The sequence below is a fragment of the Panthera tigris genome, chromosome A3, assembly GCF_018350195.1.
Source record: "Panthera tigris isolate Pti1 chromosome A3, P.tigris_Pti1_mat1.1, whole genome shotgun sequence".
NCBI lineage: Eukaryota > Metazoa > Chordata > Mammalia > Carnivora > Felidae > Panthera > Panthera tigris.
Window position 1 is genome coordinate 18,614,840 of NC_056662.1, and position 18,874 is coordinate 18,633,713.

Below are 18,874 nucleotides of genomic sequence, written 5' to 3' on the forward strand. Positions count from 1 at the left end.
CACATCTCCAAAGGCAAGGGAATTAAAAGCAAAAATGAACTATTGGGACCTCATCAAGATAAAAAGCTTCTGCACTGCAAAGGAAACCGTCAACAAAACTAAAAGGCAACCGACGGAATGGGAAAAGATATTTGCAAATGACATATCGGACAAAGGGCTAGTATCCAAAATCTATAAAGAAGTCACCAAACTCCACGCCCAAAAACATAATCCAGTGAAGAAATGGGCGGAAGACATGAATAGGCATTTCTCTAAAGAAGACATCCAGATGGCCAACAGGTACATGAAAAGATGCTCAACGTCACTCCTCATCAGGGAAATACAAATCAAAACCACACTCAGATATCACCTCATGCCAGTCAGAGTGGCTAAAATGAACAAATCAGGAGACTATAGATGCTGGAGAGGATGTGGAGAAATGGGAGCCCTCTTGCACTGTTGGTAGGAATGCAAACTGGTGCAGCTGCTCTGGAAAACAGGGTGGAGGTTCCTCAAAATATTAAAAATAGATCCACCCTATGACCCAGCAATAGCAGTGTTAGGAATTTACCCAAGGGATACAGGAATGCTGACGCATAGGGGCACTTGTACCCCAATGTTTATAGCAGCACTTTCAACAATAGCCAAATTATGGAAAGAGCCTAAATGTCCATTGAGTGATGAATGGATAAGGAAATTGCGGTTTATAAACACAATTGAATACTACGTGGCAATGAGAAAGAATGAAATCTGGCCTTTTGTAGCAACGTGGATGGAACTGGAGAGTGTTGTGCTAAGTGAAATAAGTCATACAGAGAAAGACAGATACCATATGTGTTCACTTTTATGTGGATCCTGAGAAAGTTAACAGAAGACTATGGGGGAGGGAAAGGGGGGAAAAATGTTACAGAGAGGGAAGAAGGCAAACCATAGAGACCCTTAAAAACTGAGAATAAACTGAGGGTTGATGGGGGGTGGGAGGGAGGGGAAAGTGGGTGATGGGCAATGAGGAGGGCACCTGTTGGGATGAGCACTGGGTGTTGTATGGAAACCAATTTGACAATAAACTTCATATTAAAAAAAATAATAAAACCACAGCTACAAAAAAAAAAAAAAAGAAAGAAAGAAAGAAAGGAAAACATTTGGAGGGTGGGTTCTTTAGATATCTCAGGACCATTGTGGAGATCCAGAGAGTATACCTGGAGTGAAAGATATGTTGTCACTGGTGAGAACATAGTTTTATCTTCAAATATTTATGAGAGCAAACTTCCTTACTTTGAGAGTGGGCACCGCTGATGTTTCGGGATGGTGGTCAGGGGATGTGCCGGAGACCTGTGTTTTCACTTGCACGCCAGGCTTTGGGCCTGACAGCTTTCAGATCCTGGGCCGATTTGGGTTTATCAGCCGAACACTGTCCCAGCCTGGACCTTGGAAGGACACCAGGAGGATCATTTTCTTTTTTACCTTCTGGCTAGCTGTGCATTCATCCTTTGGGAAAGCTGCTCAGTAGCTGTCAGGAAAAGAAGGGGGAAACTGAAAACATCCTCAGGAAGTCTGTACGAAAATCAAGCAGAGGTGTTGATTTACCTGTTTTCTTGTGCAACGTCAGGGCGATCTGTGGGGGTCTGAGCTGTTAACTGCTTGCTGTTGATTACAGGTTCACCCCGGAGAGCCCCCATTCGACTTGGAGCTATTCTACGTTAAGTATAGAAATTTGTACGTGTTCTTCATATGTTATTTGTATTTGGATTTTATACGAATAAAATTTCCTTTCCCTCATCACATCACCTTCTGTATTTTCCAAGAATGGCCCCTGAGGCCTGACCTGTGGAAGTTGACTGACTCAACTTCACCTTAAGCAGTAGTACTTACCTTTGGCTGTGCAGATAGTCTCCAGGGAAGACCTTGCTCCACTCAGTACCAGCTGACTCAGACTCTGGGAGTAGATCCCAAGGACTGGTGCTTATTAAAAACTCCCCAAGCCATTCTCATCTACTCCTGGTGGAGAACCACTGTCCTGTAGCTCGCACTGTTTCTTTCCCTCTTAGATTTTTCTTTCTTCCTCTGCCTCGTGCCCACTTTCACTAATGTGTGTTAATGACAGCTTGCCCATGCCTACCCTCCCTCTGCTCTCAGGCAGTTTGTGTAGAAGCTGCAGAGGGGTCGGTCATTTGGAGTTAGATCGCTGCATTGTTTTATTTTGTTGTCCGGTTAGTGCAAGGCCCTTCGCAGCCTAATCTCTGGCAGTTTCACCACAAACCGCTACTTCTGGGTTAGTCACCCTGTTTGCTGAAACACTGTAGGGCTCAGTGGTGTGGTGGTTTGCACTTGTCTCACAATTTGTGTGTCTTTGGACAGTTCCTACTTGCATTGTAAATGGGCCACAATGGAAGAGCTGGAAAAGGATCCTCGCATTGCACAGAAGATCAAGCGATTCAGGAATAAACAAGCCCAGATGAAGCACATTTTTACTGAGGTGAGGCAATATTTGCCAACTAATTTGACCACTACTCTTCTTGTAGTATTAAATGCTGAGTTTAAGTTTCTTTAAGTCAAAGTTCTGTGCAGAATTATTGCTCAAGTCATGTCGCTAAATGTGCACTGATTGACAGCAAAACCAATCCAGGTTTAAGCTGAAGGAAAAAAATTATCCACCAAGTTATGAGGATCGAGCCTTATAAACTGGAAATTCATAAGAACGTGTATCTTGGTCAGAAAATCTATAAATAGCTAGGGTGAGAGAAATGTGCACACAACTCTTCATTCCCTCCTCCCCTCACTTCCCAAAACGGCAAGTTCCAAAGGACTTAAAGTTTGAATGTAAAAAATAAAAACAAAGCTAAAATATGAGAAAAGAAATAAGTAACTTTATATAAGCTTCAGTATTTCTTTTTTTTTTTAATTTTTTTAAATATTTATTTTTGAGAGAGAGAGACAGAATGTGAATGGGAGAGGGGCAGAGAGAGAGGGAGACATAGAATCTGAAGCAGGCTCCAGGCTCTTGAGCTGTCAGCACAGAGCCTGACGTGGGGCTCGAACTCACGAACTACAAGATCATGACCTGAACCAAAGTTGGAGGCTTAACCGACTGAGCCACCCAGGTGCCTCTAAGCTTGAGTATTTCTAAGTATGGTACCTACAGCGAGAGGAACGATTGATGGATTTGGACATTAAACAAATCTGTAATGTCTATATATTAGAAAATACTTCATACAAATCTTAAATAGGACATATGTGCATCATGTACATACGCATATTTCCTAACTATATACTTATCTATGTGGCATATGTTCTTTTTATCTGGTGAAGGAACCTTTCTGCTTATACGTACATATACACACACACGACAAATAGCTTTAATGATAAGAAATGCTTATCAGTAATCATACAAAACTGTGGTCAGTTTCACTAGTAGTCAAGGAAATGCTAATTAAAATAGAGATTTTCTGTTTTTTGTTTACCAGATATTTGAAGGTTTTGTTATTTTTTTTAATGTTTATTTATTTGTTTTGAGGGAGAGTATGAGTGGGGGAGGAGCAGAGAGAGGAAGAGAGAGAATCCCAAGTAGGCTCCACACTGTCAGCGCAGAGCCCGATGCAAGGCTTAAACTCATGAAGTGTGAGATCATGACCTGAGCTGAAATCGAGAGTCAGACGCTTAGCCGACTGAGCCACCCAGGTCCCCCATGAAGGTTTTAGAAATAAGTATTACCCACCGCTGGGGAGGGTGTAGGGAAGAGATACTCTTGTGTACAGTGGATGGGAATATAACCTGGTAAGACCTGTCCCAGCAGTATGGCAACAGACATGAAATATCTCCAACTATTCACATCCTCTGTCCCAGCAATTCCAATACTGTCATGTATTTTAAGGAAGCTAATGAGTCTTTGTGCAGAATCAGCTGTGACATTCAGTCATTTATATTGGTGGAAAATTGTGAACAAACAGAATATGAGATAGCAGACATTTGCTAGATTATGTATATATCCCATAGAGCAGAATATTGTGCAGCTAGGAAGAATGATATCGGAGAACATTGTTAATGACCTAGAAGGCGGCTTCAGCGCTATCAGCTGTTGTTAGTTAAAAAGGTCAGGCCCCCTTAGTGTGTGCAGCAGCTCCAGTATGGGGAGTGCAGGGGAAAAGAGGCACCATAGCAAGGCATGGAAAATGTCGTGAATGTGCATCAAAATGTGCCGTCATTTTCTCCGGTTAATGGGATCACGGTGACTTTTATTTTTTTCTTTTCTGTGTAACATGTACGTTTAAATTTTTGTGCAGATAACTTTGAAAAAAAGAAGGGATAAAAGTTACTCTTAAAATGTGGGGGCAAGCACTAGGCCTCGAGTGCACTCAGGTGCCCTGAAACCATAGTACATCGCTGCAGTACTTAATCAGCTCCTTCTGCGTGTTGTATTCCTTCTCCACAAGTGACAAAAAATTATTTTAGGATAATGTCAGTAAGCATTCTTCTTGTCCCAGGGTGCGGTCCTTTGTCCTTAGCTTTAGTGTTTGGCCCCAGCCCTCTCCGGGATTGCTTTAAAGCACGTGAGGGCTGTTTCTCGTGGCATTGTTCTTCTCATAAAGGACTGGGGAAAGAAGACAGCTGGAATTGGAAAACCATCTCAAGGCCCCACTGGATACTGTTCTCCTTCTGTTCTTGGAACATTTTATCTGCACCTCTATTTTAGCAAGTATTTGCTGTATAGTAACTTGTTTACATGTCTCTTTCTTCCATTTTAAGTCCAGTGAGACAGACAGGGACATGTCTTCCTTGTATTTCTATCCCTGGTACTAGCCACAGGGTCAGTGCTCAGGAAATATTTGGCTGCCCCCTTGGTAAGGGGGTGAGGTTGCCTTATGCTCTTCCCCTGCTCCAGAGTCTTTAGCACATTTTCTTGAAATAAAGTCCACAGTCCTTAATATAGCCTACAAAGCCCCGTGTGTCTGTTTTCTGCTTTATTCTCAAGGGAGAGATTTTGCCTGGGCTGGGAATAGAGAGCCAAAGCTATGTTCAAGTGTATAGAAATAACATACCAGGAGCTCATAACTCCTGTCGGGAGGAAAGACTTTTGAGAAGACCAGAGGATCTTGAGATTAAGGAGGAGGAAAAGTGGGGAGTAGTTCCTATAATATGGTCTTCAGTCTTGACCTGTTCAACGTTTTTATTAATGACTTGGATAAGTGATATTCTAATAAGATCAACAATAACTTAGTTTTGAATAGAGCTTCTTCATATCTATTATTTCCAGCTGCTTTATGTGAAGGAGGCTCAGGCTCGAGAGGCTAAGACTTCCATGCTCCGCGGGGGTAGAGGCCTTCTGGCTAAGCCTAAATTCCTGAAAACCAAACCCAACACTGGGAGAATAGATGACAAAATCAAAGTTCATGTTTACTGGAGAGGCTAAGATGAATGAAATAGAATGGCAGTAAATAAATGTAATGTCATACATTTGTATTTTTAAAATCTTTACAACTTCTGGGTGGGGAAAATGACTGACTAGCAGTTCTAGGGAGAAAAGATAATGCCCATTAAATTACAAGTTTCCTGTTGGCCAGGAGTAGGCCGTGCAGCTGCTTAAAAAGCAACGGTAATCTTAGAACATACCACCAGAACAGTCCTGCTGTGCCTTTTCTTTCATTCTTGAATGTTCTGTTCCTTTGGGTATCAGGGTCCAGTGGGGGACTTTGGGGACCTGAGTGCAGCTGCAGGAGGACTGTAACACTGGTAAAGGAAGCACAGCTGAGTGTTGTCAGCAGATGTGGAAACTGGACTGCACGGTCCTAGGAGCCTGGGCTCTTGGAGCCAAACTACCAGGGTATAGGTTACACACACACACACACACACACACACACACACACACACACACAGAGCTTGGTGGCCTTGAGCCACTTGCATAAGCTCCTTCAAACCCACTATCCTTCTCTGTGTAAAGCAGAACCCCTAATAATATCAGCTTCACAGAATACCTGCAAGGACTAAATGACACAGTGTTTACAGAAGTGCTTAACACAGTGCCCGGCCCACGGTCACTGTTCATAAATGTTAGCTCTCTGCATCATTAAGGGAACTAGAAACTTGGGACCCAAACAACAGTTGAGCACCTTGGGTAATTTCACCCAGATAGGGTGGAGATTGTTGTAGAGCCAGCATAGAATGAAAATTAACTTTGTTGCTGCTCCTGTGGATGAAGCAGTGACACCAGCGAGCCCCCATTACAGGAAGGAAACTAGGCTGTAATTTAATAATAATAAAGATAAAGATCATGATGCCACCACCAAGCAGGCAGAGGTAAAGCTGTCTTGGCAATGGGTCAGGTCTTAGAGGGCAGTAAATTCCGAAACAGGGAATAATGGAATCTGAGGGAGGGTTGCCAGGGATGTTATAAAAAGTATTCCTGTGTTGAAGATGAAACTAGATAGCCCCTAAAGTGCCTTCCAGCCAAAGGGGCAATAAGAACATTCTAGCAGTCCAGGAGGAGGGCTTCTGGGTAAGAAAGTCTTGGGTAAGTGTTGCAGTTCACACAGCTCTGTGGCTTTGGTCACATTACTTATTTAACCTCTCTGAGTCAGTTCCCTCATCTGTAAAGTAATTATTGCATCTAGTCCATAAAGTAGTTTTGAGACATAAAGCACTTAGCATTACCCTGGGCACACGTTAAATATTTCCAAGTGATGCTTATTGTTGTTTCGTAAGTACACTTTTTTGGGAAGCATAATGTACATGAAGGTAAATCCTGAGGGTGCAGCTCAGTGAATTTCTACCAAATAAACACACCTGGGTAGCCACCACCGAGGTCAGGAAATAGAACATTATCAGTCCCCCAGAAGCTTCCCCTCAGGGGCGCCTGGGTGGCTCAGTTGGTTGGGCGTCCAACTTCGGCTCAGGTCATGATCTCACGGTTTGTGAGTTCGAACCCGCGTCAGGCTCTGTGCTGACAGCTTGGAGCCTGGAGCCTGCTTCAGATTCTGTGTCTCCTTCTCTCTCTGCCCCTCCCCAACTTGTGCTCTCTCTATGTCTCTCAAAAAATAAATAAATGTAAAAAAAAAAAAAAAAATTTAAAAACAAGAACCTTCCCCTCATGCCTCCTTCCAGTGTTTGTTATTATTATTGGCTTATAAAAGAAAAAGAAACTAATTCTGAGTTTCCAAGGGTTATCTTTGTAATGAGAAGCAGTAAGAAAAAAGGAATTCTTGTGCTGGTTTTTGCACAGTACTGTAATGACCTTTAGGGAAGTTTACATCTGGCCCTGATGTAACCTGGAAATTCAGTCACAGCAGGGTTTGGGGACAGGGAAGAAATGTCTGCGCTGTGACTTTTATTCACAAGCTACCCCTTCCATTGTGTATTTCCTGATAAGGCCCAGAGTAGGGGGTGACTTAAAGATAAAACACAGAGTGTTGGTTTTGAGGGAAGGGGGATACTTTCTAACTCTTCTCCTTTGTTTGTACTAGCCTGATGAAGACTTGTTCAACCCAGACTATGTAGAAGTTGATCGTGTCCTGGAGGTAGCCCACACCAAAGATGCAGAAACAGGAGAGGTGGGTGTTTGGCCATTTTGACTCACTTATAGTGTCTTCCCTTCTTACTACATGTTTTGCTTGTTTTGTTAACGTGTGGTCTTCGTTTTAATGGCATTCATGTGTTACCGGGTGGGTTTTTCAGTGGTTGGCCAGAGCACGATTGGCTCCTCTAATCCAGTAGCTGCTATCCTGTTTCCCACCAGGAGGTGACACATTACCTGGTGAAGTGGTGCTCACTGCCTTATGAAGAAAGTACGTGGGAACTAGAGGAAGATGTGGATCCTGCAAAAGTTAAAGAATTTGAGTCTCTTCAAGTTCTCCCTGAAATTAAGCATGTGGTAATGTATCCGTGTCGCTGTTTGGCACCTCTTACAACATGTAACTTTATGAACTTGGCAGTTCTGGATGTCTTTTGGGCTGTGCTCAGAAGTGGTCTTCATTGGTGTCTTCCCTTTGGCCACTCTCCATTGAACCTGCAGTTCAGACTTTGCTGGCACTCAGATCAACATTAGATCTATGCTCTGTTTTGATGTGTGTGACACTGAAAAACCTTGAATATGAGCTTAGGTTTCTTGGTATATGGCTGCTATATGGAGTCGGGAAGATAGAATGTGTAAGAAATGCCTGAAATATTGTTTCCTGTTATCTTTTGCTCCATCAGTGATCTTTTTTCTTTGTTTTTATCCTTTGCCTTGACTCAACTGGAATATTTTAAGGGGAAGAGCTATCTTTTATCTGTAGATCCATGAGTTTCACAGAGAGAACATAGGTTTTCAACATACATTTATTTAATCAGTTTATCTTTCTGATTCTGAGGAACTGCCACCAAGATGCATAAATGTCCCAGGGTATCTGGCAAGTAGTTATATATGAAGTATCAATAATTAAAAGGAGGTAGAATTAGGATAGAGCCTGATTAAGATGTAACTCACTTGGGAAGAGAATCAAAGTTATTGAACATGGCTGTAGACTGGAATATGAAGTTTCTGTTTAAAAAAAGAGTGACCATTTTGGGGCACCTGGGTGGCTCAGTCACTTGAGCATCTGACTCTTGATCTCGGATGAGGTTGTCGATCTCACGGTTCAGGGGTTTGAGCTCCCTATGGGGCAGTGTGCTCACAATGCAGAGCCTGCTTGGGATTCTCTCTCTTCCTCACTCTCTGCCCCTCCCCTGCTCATGTTCGTTCTCTCTCTCTCTCTCTCTCTCTCTCTCTCTCTCTCTCTCTCTTTGTCTCTCAAAGTAAATAAACCTTCTTTTAAAAATCACTATTTTTACATGAAAAACCCTTATCCACCTCCTTATTAGTATTAGTTGTTTTTATGTTGCTGGAAAGTTAGGACTCAGAAGATGAGACCTCAACATTGAACTTAGATCTCTATCAGAGTCCACTCAAAAGCAGTGTTTGTTTTAGTTTTTTAGCATATGAAGTGTATGGAGGAGTCTTGAGGTGTAGAACTGTGATTAGAAATCTACATAGTTTTTAATGGTGTTTTGTTACATGACTAGTTAATAAATTTCTCTTTCAGACCTCTCTTATGACTGTTGCCCCTTGTTAATTCAGTCCATCAACGACCTATTAAACATCTCCTGTTGGTTGACTCTTGAGTGACATAGAGTAAGAAGGAAGCTGCATGCTGAGCCCTCAGGAGTGCACAGGTTAATGGAAAAGGCATGTGTATGGACACACGTGGCCCCAGACTAATTGGGACATGTGGCCCAGCGCAGGGACAAACTAGTGTAGGGGGGGAGAGTAGAGAGCATTTCCATTCTGCAGCTAATTGTAAGCTATTATCTTGAAGTAATCAGCATTCTTACACTCTCAGCTCGAATCCCACTTATTTCCTCAGACTGACTGACTACACAGATTGGTAAGAACATGAATTCTCAAGTGTCTTCAGGCAATTTCACTTCTCCTTTACTTTGCTGTTGCCATGCCGCTATTATCTCTCATGAACCATGCTAGTATTTCACGCTTGTCTTTTTGTTTCTAATTTATTTGTTCTCTCGTTTAAAATGCACATTTTAGAAATTTTACTCCAAAAGTTCTAAATTGGAATGGCAGCTAGCAATATAATTAAAGCTGTCTTTTTATGTATTAAGGAAAAGACTGGCTCCAAATGGTAGTTTACCTGAATAATTTTTTTTTAAGTTTTTATTTAAGTAATCTCTACACCCAGCATGGAGCTCGAACTCACAACCCGGAGATCAAGAGTCACACGCTCTTCTGACTGAGCCAGCCAGGCACCCCCAAATAGTTCTTTTTTTTTTTTTTTTTTAATTTACTTATTTTGAGAGAGAGCACTTGAGCACACATGAGCGGGGGAGGGGCAGAGAGAGAGAGGGAGGGAGAGAGCATCCCAAGCAGGTTCTGCACTGTCAGTGCATAACCTGACACGGGGCTCAAACCCACAAACCATGAGGTCATGATCTGAGCCAAAATCATGAGTTGGTTGCCTAACCTTGACTGAGCCACCTAGAACCCTCCCCGCCCCGAATAAATTTTTAAAGGGATCTTACTCTGGGCTTTGAAGTTGAGACATGACCCGCCAGTCTTGATGAATATAGGACATTTTGCATCTGAAAGCTTTTTGGTAAAAATTGGTTATGTATAGGTAAAATATGGAATTTTTAGAAAGCAAGAAGTGACGCTGGTGATGATTGTGCCAAGAAAGAGTCTTTTAATAGGCAGAACCCACTTTGGGGGGCTCTGAGAATCAATTCTCCTCTTTCAAATTTAACTAAGTAGTCACTGAAGGTGGTGGAGCCATTGGGTAAGTTCTTTCCTGTAGTCTGTACCACTTAGGAATATACCAGAAACTCCTAGCTGATTTCAGGCCTTAGGCTCAGATAGCTGAAATTTCTGGCCAGTAGGTGATGTTAAACTAAGACCTTTAGCACTGAGAAAGAGGGAAACCCAGAGGAGTGACTGGATGACAGAGTGATGCCTCTACTTTTGGAGTTGTACCAAGGCAGCAAAGTAAAAATCTGCAGTGAAATTCCATCCTCCAGCACTTAACAATGCTGAGAGTGAGCCACTAAGTCACTGGAGGAACATTCCAGAAGGCCTCTCCACAGTATCTAGTGAAGTAGAGGAGCATGCCCGATTAAAGAGGTACATGGACTTTGGGGATCTAGCCTGACTGGTTCCTGTAGGTTAAGAAGACTATATTTTCTTTAATGGAACAGAGCAAGAGGGTTTATATAGGAATATCTTTGCTTAATATCTTTTTCTTTAAAATCATTATTTTTTACATAATAAATTATTTTCTCCCTTATTTTAAAAGCACCTATACTTATGCTCTTATAATAATATTCAACAGAGCCCTATTTTAAAGGGCTTACCCTAACTGTAGCTGTAGTAATTTTGTAGGTAAGCTGTAATGTGTATTTTTCTGAAAGATCATGGACAGATTATACTTAACTCCAAATGTCAATGATATAATTGGGGATATTTTGTTAATTTCACATGCAAATGGTTTAGTTTCGGGTAATAACATATTTCAGGTGTAAATTATATTGTAGAACTCCAAAGTAGAATTACCAAAAACTAAAACCGTTTAGAAAAGTTATAGTCTCAAAATTCTCATTTATAACTACAGGTAGAGCTAGGGATTTTTAATTTATAAGACTATAAACTGTAACTTGGGGGCTCAATTTGCCTATAAGCAAAATAGCCAAGTTGCTTTCCAAATAATGTAAAGCCTAATTAAATAAGATTTTTGGATGGGAAGCCTCCACACCTGAAGGTTTAAATTTTCCTCTGATTATAATTGAAATTCCAATGGCATTTTAAGAGAACTTGACAAGTTGATTCTAAAGTTATACAGAATAGTAAATAAGATAGAATAGCCAGGACACTTTTGAAAAATAATTCCCTAATCAGATAAAAGGCTATAGTAATTTAAAAATTTGCTTTTATTGCAGCACTAGACAGTCCCGTGGAACAGAATGAAAAATCTGGGTAGAGCTCCATGGATACATTAAAACTTAGCATGTGATAAATATGGCATTTCATATCAGTAGAGAAAAGATCAATTGTATTTAGAAATCAGTGTTTTATATGGGAAAATAAGACAGCTATTATGTTTATGAGGAGTTTAAGGAATTTGCAGTTTTGATTTTACAGGCTTTTTGCCTCATACTGACTCTCAGAACTAATCAACAAAATATTTGACCCACTGTACTTTCCTGAGTTATGCCACATGCACAAAGAAATAACAAAAAGAAATTATATATAGAAACCAAAAACCTAATATTGGCTTGAGGGGAGATGGAGGTATTAAGTGGGAGTGGCATCTAAGAGTTTGGGTCAAACTGTGTAACACCAAGATTTTAGGTGGGTGTGTTTGTCTTCTTCATTAATTGCTTGCACATTTTATAGAGGTTTTCTTTTTTTAAAAAATTGTTATTTATTTATTTATTTTTGAGAGAGAGACACACCCAGAGGGTGAGTAGGGGAGGGGCAGAGAGAGGGAGACACAGAATCAGAAGCAAGCTCCAGGCTCTGAACTGGCAGCACAGAGCCTGACATGGGGCTCGAACCCACCAGCATGAGATCATGACCTGAGCCGAAGTCGGACGCTTAACCGACTGAGCCACCTAGGTGCCCTGAGGTTTTCTTAGTTTAATCTGGTGAAATCAAGAAAATACAGGGTCTCGCCTGCACATTAGTCAGAAAATAGTAGCTGCAGTTTCATGCCAGCTTTAGGGCAGTGTTTTGAGATTTGCCACCTTCCCCATTATTATCCTATGTCCCTATTCGTGTTACGTTCCTCAGACGTTATTCTCAACGTATTTTGTGTTCTCTGCCTTCCTCCATTAGGAGCGGCCTGCTTCGGACTCCTGGCAGAAACTGGAGAAGTCTCGAGAGTATAAGAACAGTAACCAGCTCCGGGAGTACCAGCTGGAGGGGATGAACTGGCTTCTTTTTAACTGGTATAACAGGTGAGGAACCAGAACCAGGGCTGTCCTCATGGATGATTTTCCTCCCAAGTGTGTACCTGGAGCTAGACTGTCGCCTTAGCCTGCTCAGAGCAGCAGTAGAAGGTGGTGAGAGTGTGCAACCTAGCCATCGGTTTAGGGTGCTAATCTTTGCACAGGATGCATGCCAAGACTTTACATCAGGTGCTTCTCCAACCAGAAAGAATGGTCTGTAGACATCATTGACTTTGTGCTGCTTTTTACTTGTCCATTCTAGCCACAAGGTTAGACTCAACCTAGATGAAACAAAATCCGAAAGGTCGTTATCTTTAAGTCTTTAGCAAAAATTGGCTCTAAAAGGGAGTAGATCTGGATTTTAGTCCCAACTCTGCTACTTACTCATGAGCCCTGGATGTTCTAAACTTGGGCTGTAATTCTCAATTTTGGACTCTTTGTGCTTTAGGTCTTGTCAGAATCTAGGCGAAACAGATGAAATTTGAGATTTTTGTAACATTCTAGAGTATACACCTAGTATGGATTCTAAAGACAGAATGCTGCAGTGGAGAATACACAAGATGGGACCCTGGTGACCTGTGTTCTAGCACAGTCTGCACCACTTACTCACAGAGCCTCTCGGAGTGCGGCTCATGTGGCCTTTCCAGGTATTGGGTTCCCCATCTGTACAGTGAGGGGCGAGACTGACAGGGGCCACACCCTTCGAATGTCACAGCTCTGTGCAGTCTGTGATTCTGGGTCACCAGAAGAGACCAACATTCTTACTCTGACAAGGAATTTATTGTGTGGGTTAAAAGTTAACCCTTGATGACAAAAATAGTAGACCATGAAATTCACGTAACTTAATCTTTTTATTTTTGCCTTGGCTTCCATGACGTTTGTCAGGTACAGAAATTGGCTTAGGTTTGAGGCATATTTCTCTCCTTGTGGCTCACTATTATTTTAATTTTTGGTATTTTCAGTTTATATGGACCTCTTTCCTGTATTTTCTCCCAAGTTGCCATAATTCCTTTTTGGAAGTAGTCAGGGTGTGAATCATAAGAATAAAAACTTGCTTCAGTTGCATCTCTGGAAAATGCTAATAAGGCCCTTCACTGATGACCTTATAGGTCAGGGTGTGCTTCTCAAGTACCATTTTAGTTCTGCCCAACCTCTGCCGCTTTCCTATATCGATGATGAATTATCTGTATTTCTTACTCTACAGAAAAAATTGTATTTTGGCTGATGAGATGGGGCTAGGGAAAACCATCCAGTCCATCACATTCCTCTCAGAGATATTCCTCCGAGGAATCCATGGCCCTTTTCTCATCATCGCCCCACTCTCCACCATCACGAACTGGGAGCGAGAGTTCCGGACGTGGACAGAGATGAATGCCATTGTGTACCATGGCAGCCAGATCAGCAGACAGATGATCCAGCAGTATGAGATGGTGTACAGAGACGCACAGGTGAGCCTTACATGGGTCTTAGAGACCCGGTGACAGCCTGATGTCGTTCAGAACAGCCTTCCCATCACTTGTCTTCAGGAGTTTTAATGCCCTGCACCTTAGGTTGCTGTTGACTGACTTTGTACAGTCTTATGTTTATTGAGGTCGACTTTTGTTTCTCCTTGGTAGTTTACTTTGATAAAACACGGAATTTGTAGGGCATGCTTGACACTCTCTGACATATGCCAGGGGCTCTTCTTGGGATACTGAAAGCTTAGCTTCTTGGTTGGCTTATGAAGTTTCTTTTACGTGCAGAAGATTTTATCTGAATTGTTACATGCTCAGTGAAAAAAGTGAGGGGAAGAATTAGTGTACAGAGGGTGGGTTCCTAGCCAGGGAGTTTGGAGAGGTGGTTAACACATTTGACAGGGAAGGATAAAGAGAAGATAGGATTCACATTGTTAAAAGCACAATAGATTGTGGTGTTTGTTTGGTTTTTGTTATTTATAATCACTTTACTGAGTATGCTTGTAAGCCTGTCTGGCCACTGGTTTTTCTAATCAAGCAAGGTGAAAATATAAATGAATCCAGCCAGAGGGAAGCCAGTGCTCTCCCCCAGGGACTTCATAAAGCAGCAAAAGGAGACATTTGGAAGAAATTTATGATGTGTTCTAACACAGTGCAGCTCTGCTCTTTCAGCGTGATAGCAACACTAAGATAGAGAAAAGACACGTGTCCTGTCTGGTAGCTCTTGTCCCAGGTGAATCAGGAACATTACTTTGAACTTGTGCTAGAACCCCAGTTACAAGGTGAAATGAACCATATCTGAAAAGGAGCGAAAAAGGTCTCCTTTGGGTCTTCAAGCTCTGTGTGGTTGAGACCAGCTCATGGCTGGGAATGTGCAAATCAATACCCGTCTGCTTTCCTTGTCATGGCAGTTAATAAACAAAAAGCTTCCTTGCTGTATCTTCCATATTTGCGCATATGTCTCAGCATCGTGAGGGCCCATGTCTCTTACTTCTGTTTCATCGGTGTAATGAGGTCTCTCTTTTGTCTAAAGGGCTGGTTCATCCTCGTATTCTCTCTTTCCTCACACGAGGAAGTGCAGTGCTTACTAGCTTCTGTCACCTAGGCCCGGGCATTTTACCGCACTGCCTCCTCTGCTCCCGCCGGGAACGCATTAGCGGAATTCTGTAGTCATGGCATAAAGCTTCGCCTTCCGTTGTGTCACCCTCAGGGAAACCCCCTTTCAGGAGTCTTCAAGTTCCACGTTGTCATCACAACGTTTGAGATGATCCTGGCAGACTGCCCAGAGCTGAAAAAGATTCACTGGAGCTGTGTGATAATTGACGAAGCCCACAGACTGAAGAACAGGAACTGCAAACTTCTGGAGGGTCTAAAGCTCATGGCCCTGGTGAGAGCTAGCAAGCTCTTTACATCCACACAGGTTCCGTGTATTCACTGTGGAGGAGGCATTCTGTAGCCATTCTGCATGTAGCTTACTTGTGCATAGTCTGCTTACTCTAAATTCTCTTTTTGCCCTCTATATGTGTGATAGTGTAGGAATCAAAAGGTTTTTTGTTATGAACTAGGTCAACTATTTGACCTTTGCCACAAATAGATTCCCCAAGGGAGCCGGGGGAATCTGAAATACCATGAAATTGGTGACCTGGAAATGTAAGGTGTTTTGGCTTATTTCCAGGTACCAAAGATGATGGTCTTGGCACAGTGCCCAGTATGTAGAGGGTAGGGACTCAATAAGAATGAATGAACAAATGAATGAGTGTTGCTTTCACTAACATGACATTGCTGCTGGAATCAGTGATGGGAAAGGAAGGTTGATCTATTTATTGACCATACCCTCATGAAACGGCGGCGTCCTCTCTTTGCGTAAAAGCCAAACAGAATTGCCCCAAAGTGAGCACAGAATTCCCTGGCTTCATTTTCCCACCAAAGATTATCATGTTGATGGCTCGCACACTGCTCATGGTGGACTGTTAATTTGTGCAGGAACACAAAGTACTGCTCACTGGGACACCGTTACAGAACTCTGTGGAGGAGCTCTTCAGTTTGCTGAATTTTCTGGAGCCATCACAGTTTCCTTCAGAGACTGCTTTCTTGGAGGAATTTGGAGATCTGAAAACTGAGGAACAGGTAAATAGGGGCCTGAAGGACTGAGGAGATGGTGTGGTGATTACCTTCACCGTCAGGGAAAGGACAAGTCATTGTCACCATGGGGACAGGCATTCACAAGTTCTCACATCCCTCCTAAAATGAGCATTACCTCCTTGATTTAATTTGTTTGTTCACATTGAGGAGGTTAAACTGATTATTAGGAGTTCTTATTACTCCAGAGGATAAATGAGTCCACATCCAAAATATCCTGTGTTAGCACATCAGGCCTCTTGCCTTTGCTGATCTCATGTGTAAGTTCTTTGATTCTGTTCAGCCCTGGACTCAGGAGCGTGGTGCTTTCTTCTGCTTTTCTCATCCTTCCTGCTTCCTCCTATATAATCTGCAGCATGTTCCCAGGCTTATGTTCTCGAGTACAACAAAATACACAGGTAGTGAGGAAAAGAAAGCAGTCATATACTAGAGTAGTTGCTAAGTTCAGTTTTGTCCAAATCAACCAGATTTCCTCAGTTTTCAAAGATCTGGTCCTGAGACCAGCTTATTGGACTCAAAGCTAAGTCAAAACTACCAAAGTTAAGAAATACCTATCTATGATGGGTAAAAATCTTGACTGAGGTTCCAGAAATAAGCCAGACAAATTGAAATGCCATAAGAGGAGCAAGTAATAGAATTGGGGATTTTGTAAGAGAGAAGGTCACCTCTGTTTGGGAATAAAGAAAGCCTTCATGGAGAGAATACAATTTGGAAATGGACTTTGAAAGGTGGGTATATTTTTAGTCATGGAGAGAGAAAAGATGGTGACTACTTTGCACAGAAAAAAAAAACCCACCCAGCATAATCAACCATGGAATTTATTCCATCGTAGGGAATCATCTGGTTGAGCTGGAAACAGGGTTGATGAATTGTGGAGTATGAAGCCAGAGGGGTTGAGGGTTATATTGTCGGAAGATCTTAAAAGACAGCTTGAAGAATTTGGTAGGTATTAGAGAAGCAATGCAAGGCTTTGATTGCAGGAATGACATAATTAGTTCTGCTAAATTAACCTCGCAGTGGTGTGAGAATGCGTTGGGACAGAGAATTTGGGGACTGACAAGGTTTGGAAATTTCACTAACAGGTGTCAGGAGCACACTCTCTGGTTCCGGTCTGTTTGTTTCTACTTCTGTGGCAAGTCAGACTTTGAGAGCAGTGAATAATCAAACTTAATTCCACTTCTCTGCATTTGCAGTATCTATTGATCTTTCAAAAGCCAGCTCCCAACCCTCTCTCCATTTTTGGACCATTGGCAATGTGTCCTCTTCTCCCGTTGCACTTATTTTGTGGTATGCATTTTTTTCTTCTTCCTAGACAATGACCTCCTTGAGGACAAGGCCCACCTCTTCTCCAAAGTTGTGTTTGTTGTATTGACCAGCACAGTGTCTGGCATGTAGTATACTCTAAATGATTCAAGGTATGAACCAAGTCAAGGGCAAAGCTGAACCCAGCATGTGGCAGATTGACATTTGTCCATATCTTTAATAATTGTCTAGGTGTGTCTTTCCTGTTTGGGTTCTTATACAGTAATTCCTAATTCATTTGGGGGATAGATTCCTAAGTACCATGGTTGGTAAAATCAAGATCTCACGAATGGGTTATATTGAAGATTGGGGTTATTTAGGAGAAAACCACAAAAAGTGGCCACAGATGTCTAAATTTTAAATTGCAGTAAATAAAAGGTCCACAAAGCATCTGTTTCCAAAGTGAAACATATTCATCAGTGTTTAAAACCTGTACCGGTAACTCTTCTAAATCACTGTCTATAAATTACTTTATACTTCTTTCAGGAAGCGTTGACACTGCACCCGACTTATTTATGCAGTAAATAAGTACCCCCTTTTAAGGCATTTTTGAACAGCCCTTTATGACTTGCAACAATCTTTTGCACTTGCCCTTTCTTATTTTATTTTCCCAGCAGGATTAATTTTATTGGTGTCACGTTTTAGCTCAGGGTGAAGTCAGGTGCCTTGATTCTGCATCCCTTGTCTGTCATTGTCTTCTCGGGAGACGGAACAAGTGGCCTTGCCAGTGCAGTCAGGTTAGCGGACACCTGCTGTCCAGATTTGGGCTGCTAGGGAAACAGACAAATCATAGCAAAGACCACTGTCAGCTCAAAGTACCCCTGATGTGACAGCTTGTGTGATGGCATGGGAGACATCATCTTACAACATTAACTGTAAATGCTGCTACACCAAACGTGTTCGCTGCCATTACTTAGAAGTTGTAGGAGGAGTCTGCTTCCAGATGGCCTCTACTTCTTTTTTTTATTTTTTAACCTGAGATATGATGAACATATAACTTCAGTTTCAGGTGTGCATGGCCATGAGTCAATATATGTATACATTACGAAATGTTCATCATAATAAATCTAGTTAGCCTCTGTCACCATACATAGCTACAGTTTTTTTCTCTGGTGATGAGAATTTTTAAGATCTCCTCTCTTAGCAACTTCCAAATGTACAATATTAGTAACTGTAGTCACCATGATCTAAATCACATCCCCCAGGACTTAACTTATTTTATGACTGAAAGTTTTAACCCCCTACATACATTTTGCCCATGCCCAGATTGCCTCTACTTTTTACTTTGTTCTCTTAGCATCTAAGTCTCCCTTTTGTAATGTGTCGCCTGTACCTCCTAACATAGCTAAAGTTGTCCTCAGGTAATTGCCGCACATGAATGCATGGTAGAGCGAGAGGGGTTTGGTTTCTCCATCCAGAGAATAGGTACTGTCTTTCATGTCTTTCTCCCTTTATCTCATGCGAGGTTGTCACCTAGGTTCTCTGTAATTACTTGGGAATTACAGCCAGATCCCTTTTTTCCTTTAGATCCTATTATAAAC

The 18,874-nt window shown here is 41.9% G+C and overlaps 1 protein-coding gene across 7 annotated transcripts in view; it reads left to right on the plus strand.

The window, feature by feature from the left end:
* CHD6 (chromodomain helicase DNA binding protein 6) overlaps positions 1-18,874 on the plus strand; it is a 205,100-nt gene that overhangs the window by 104,016 nt on the left and 82,210 nt on the right. For 5 of the 7 annotated variants that reach the window (XM_042980386.1, XM_042980390.1, XM_042980391.1 and 2 more), the window contains exons 7-14: positions 1,637-1,695; positions 2,338-2,455; positions 7,434-7,520; positions 7,706-7,840; positions 12,326-12,447; positions 13,643-13,886; positions 15,103-15,279; positions 15,876-16,019. In XM_042980386.1, the coding sequence (XP_042836320.1) occupies positions 1,637-1,695; positions 2,338-2,455; positions 7,434-7,520; positions 7,706-7,840; positions 12,326-12,447; positions 13,643-13,886; positions 15,103-15,279; positions 15,876-16,019 (1,086 nt within the window). Of the gene's footprint in view, positions 1-1,636; positions 1,696-2,337; positions 2,456-7,433; positions 7,521-7,705; positions 7,841-12,325; positions 12,448-12,996; positions 13,086-13,642; positions 13,887-15,102; positions 15,280-15,875; positions 16,020-18,874 lie in introns of those variants that run through there. The other 2 variants (XM_042980392.1, XM_042980393.1) reach the window with 2 other exon arrangements.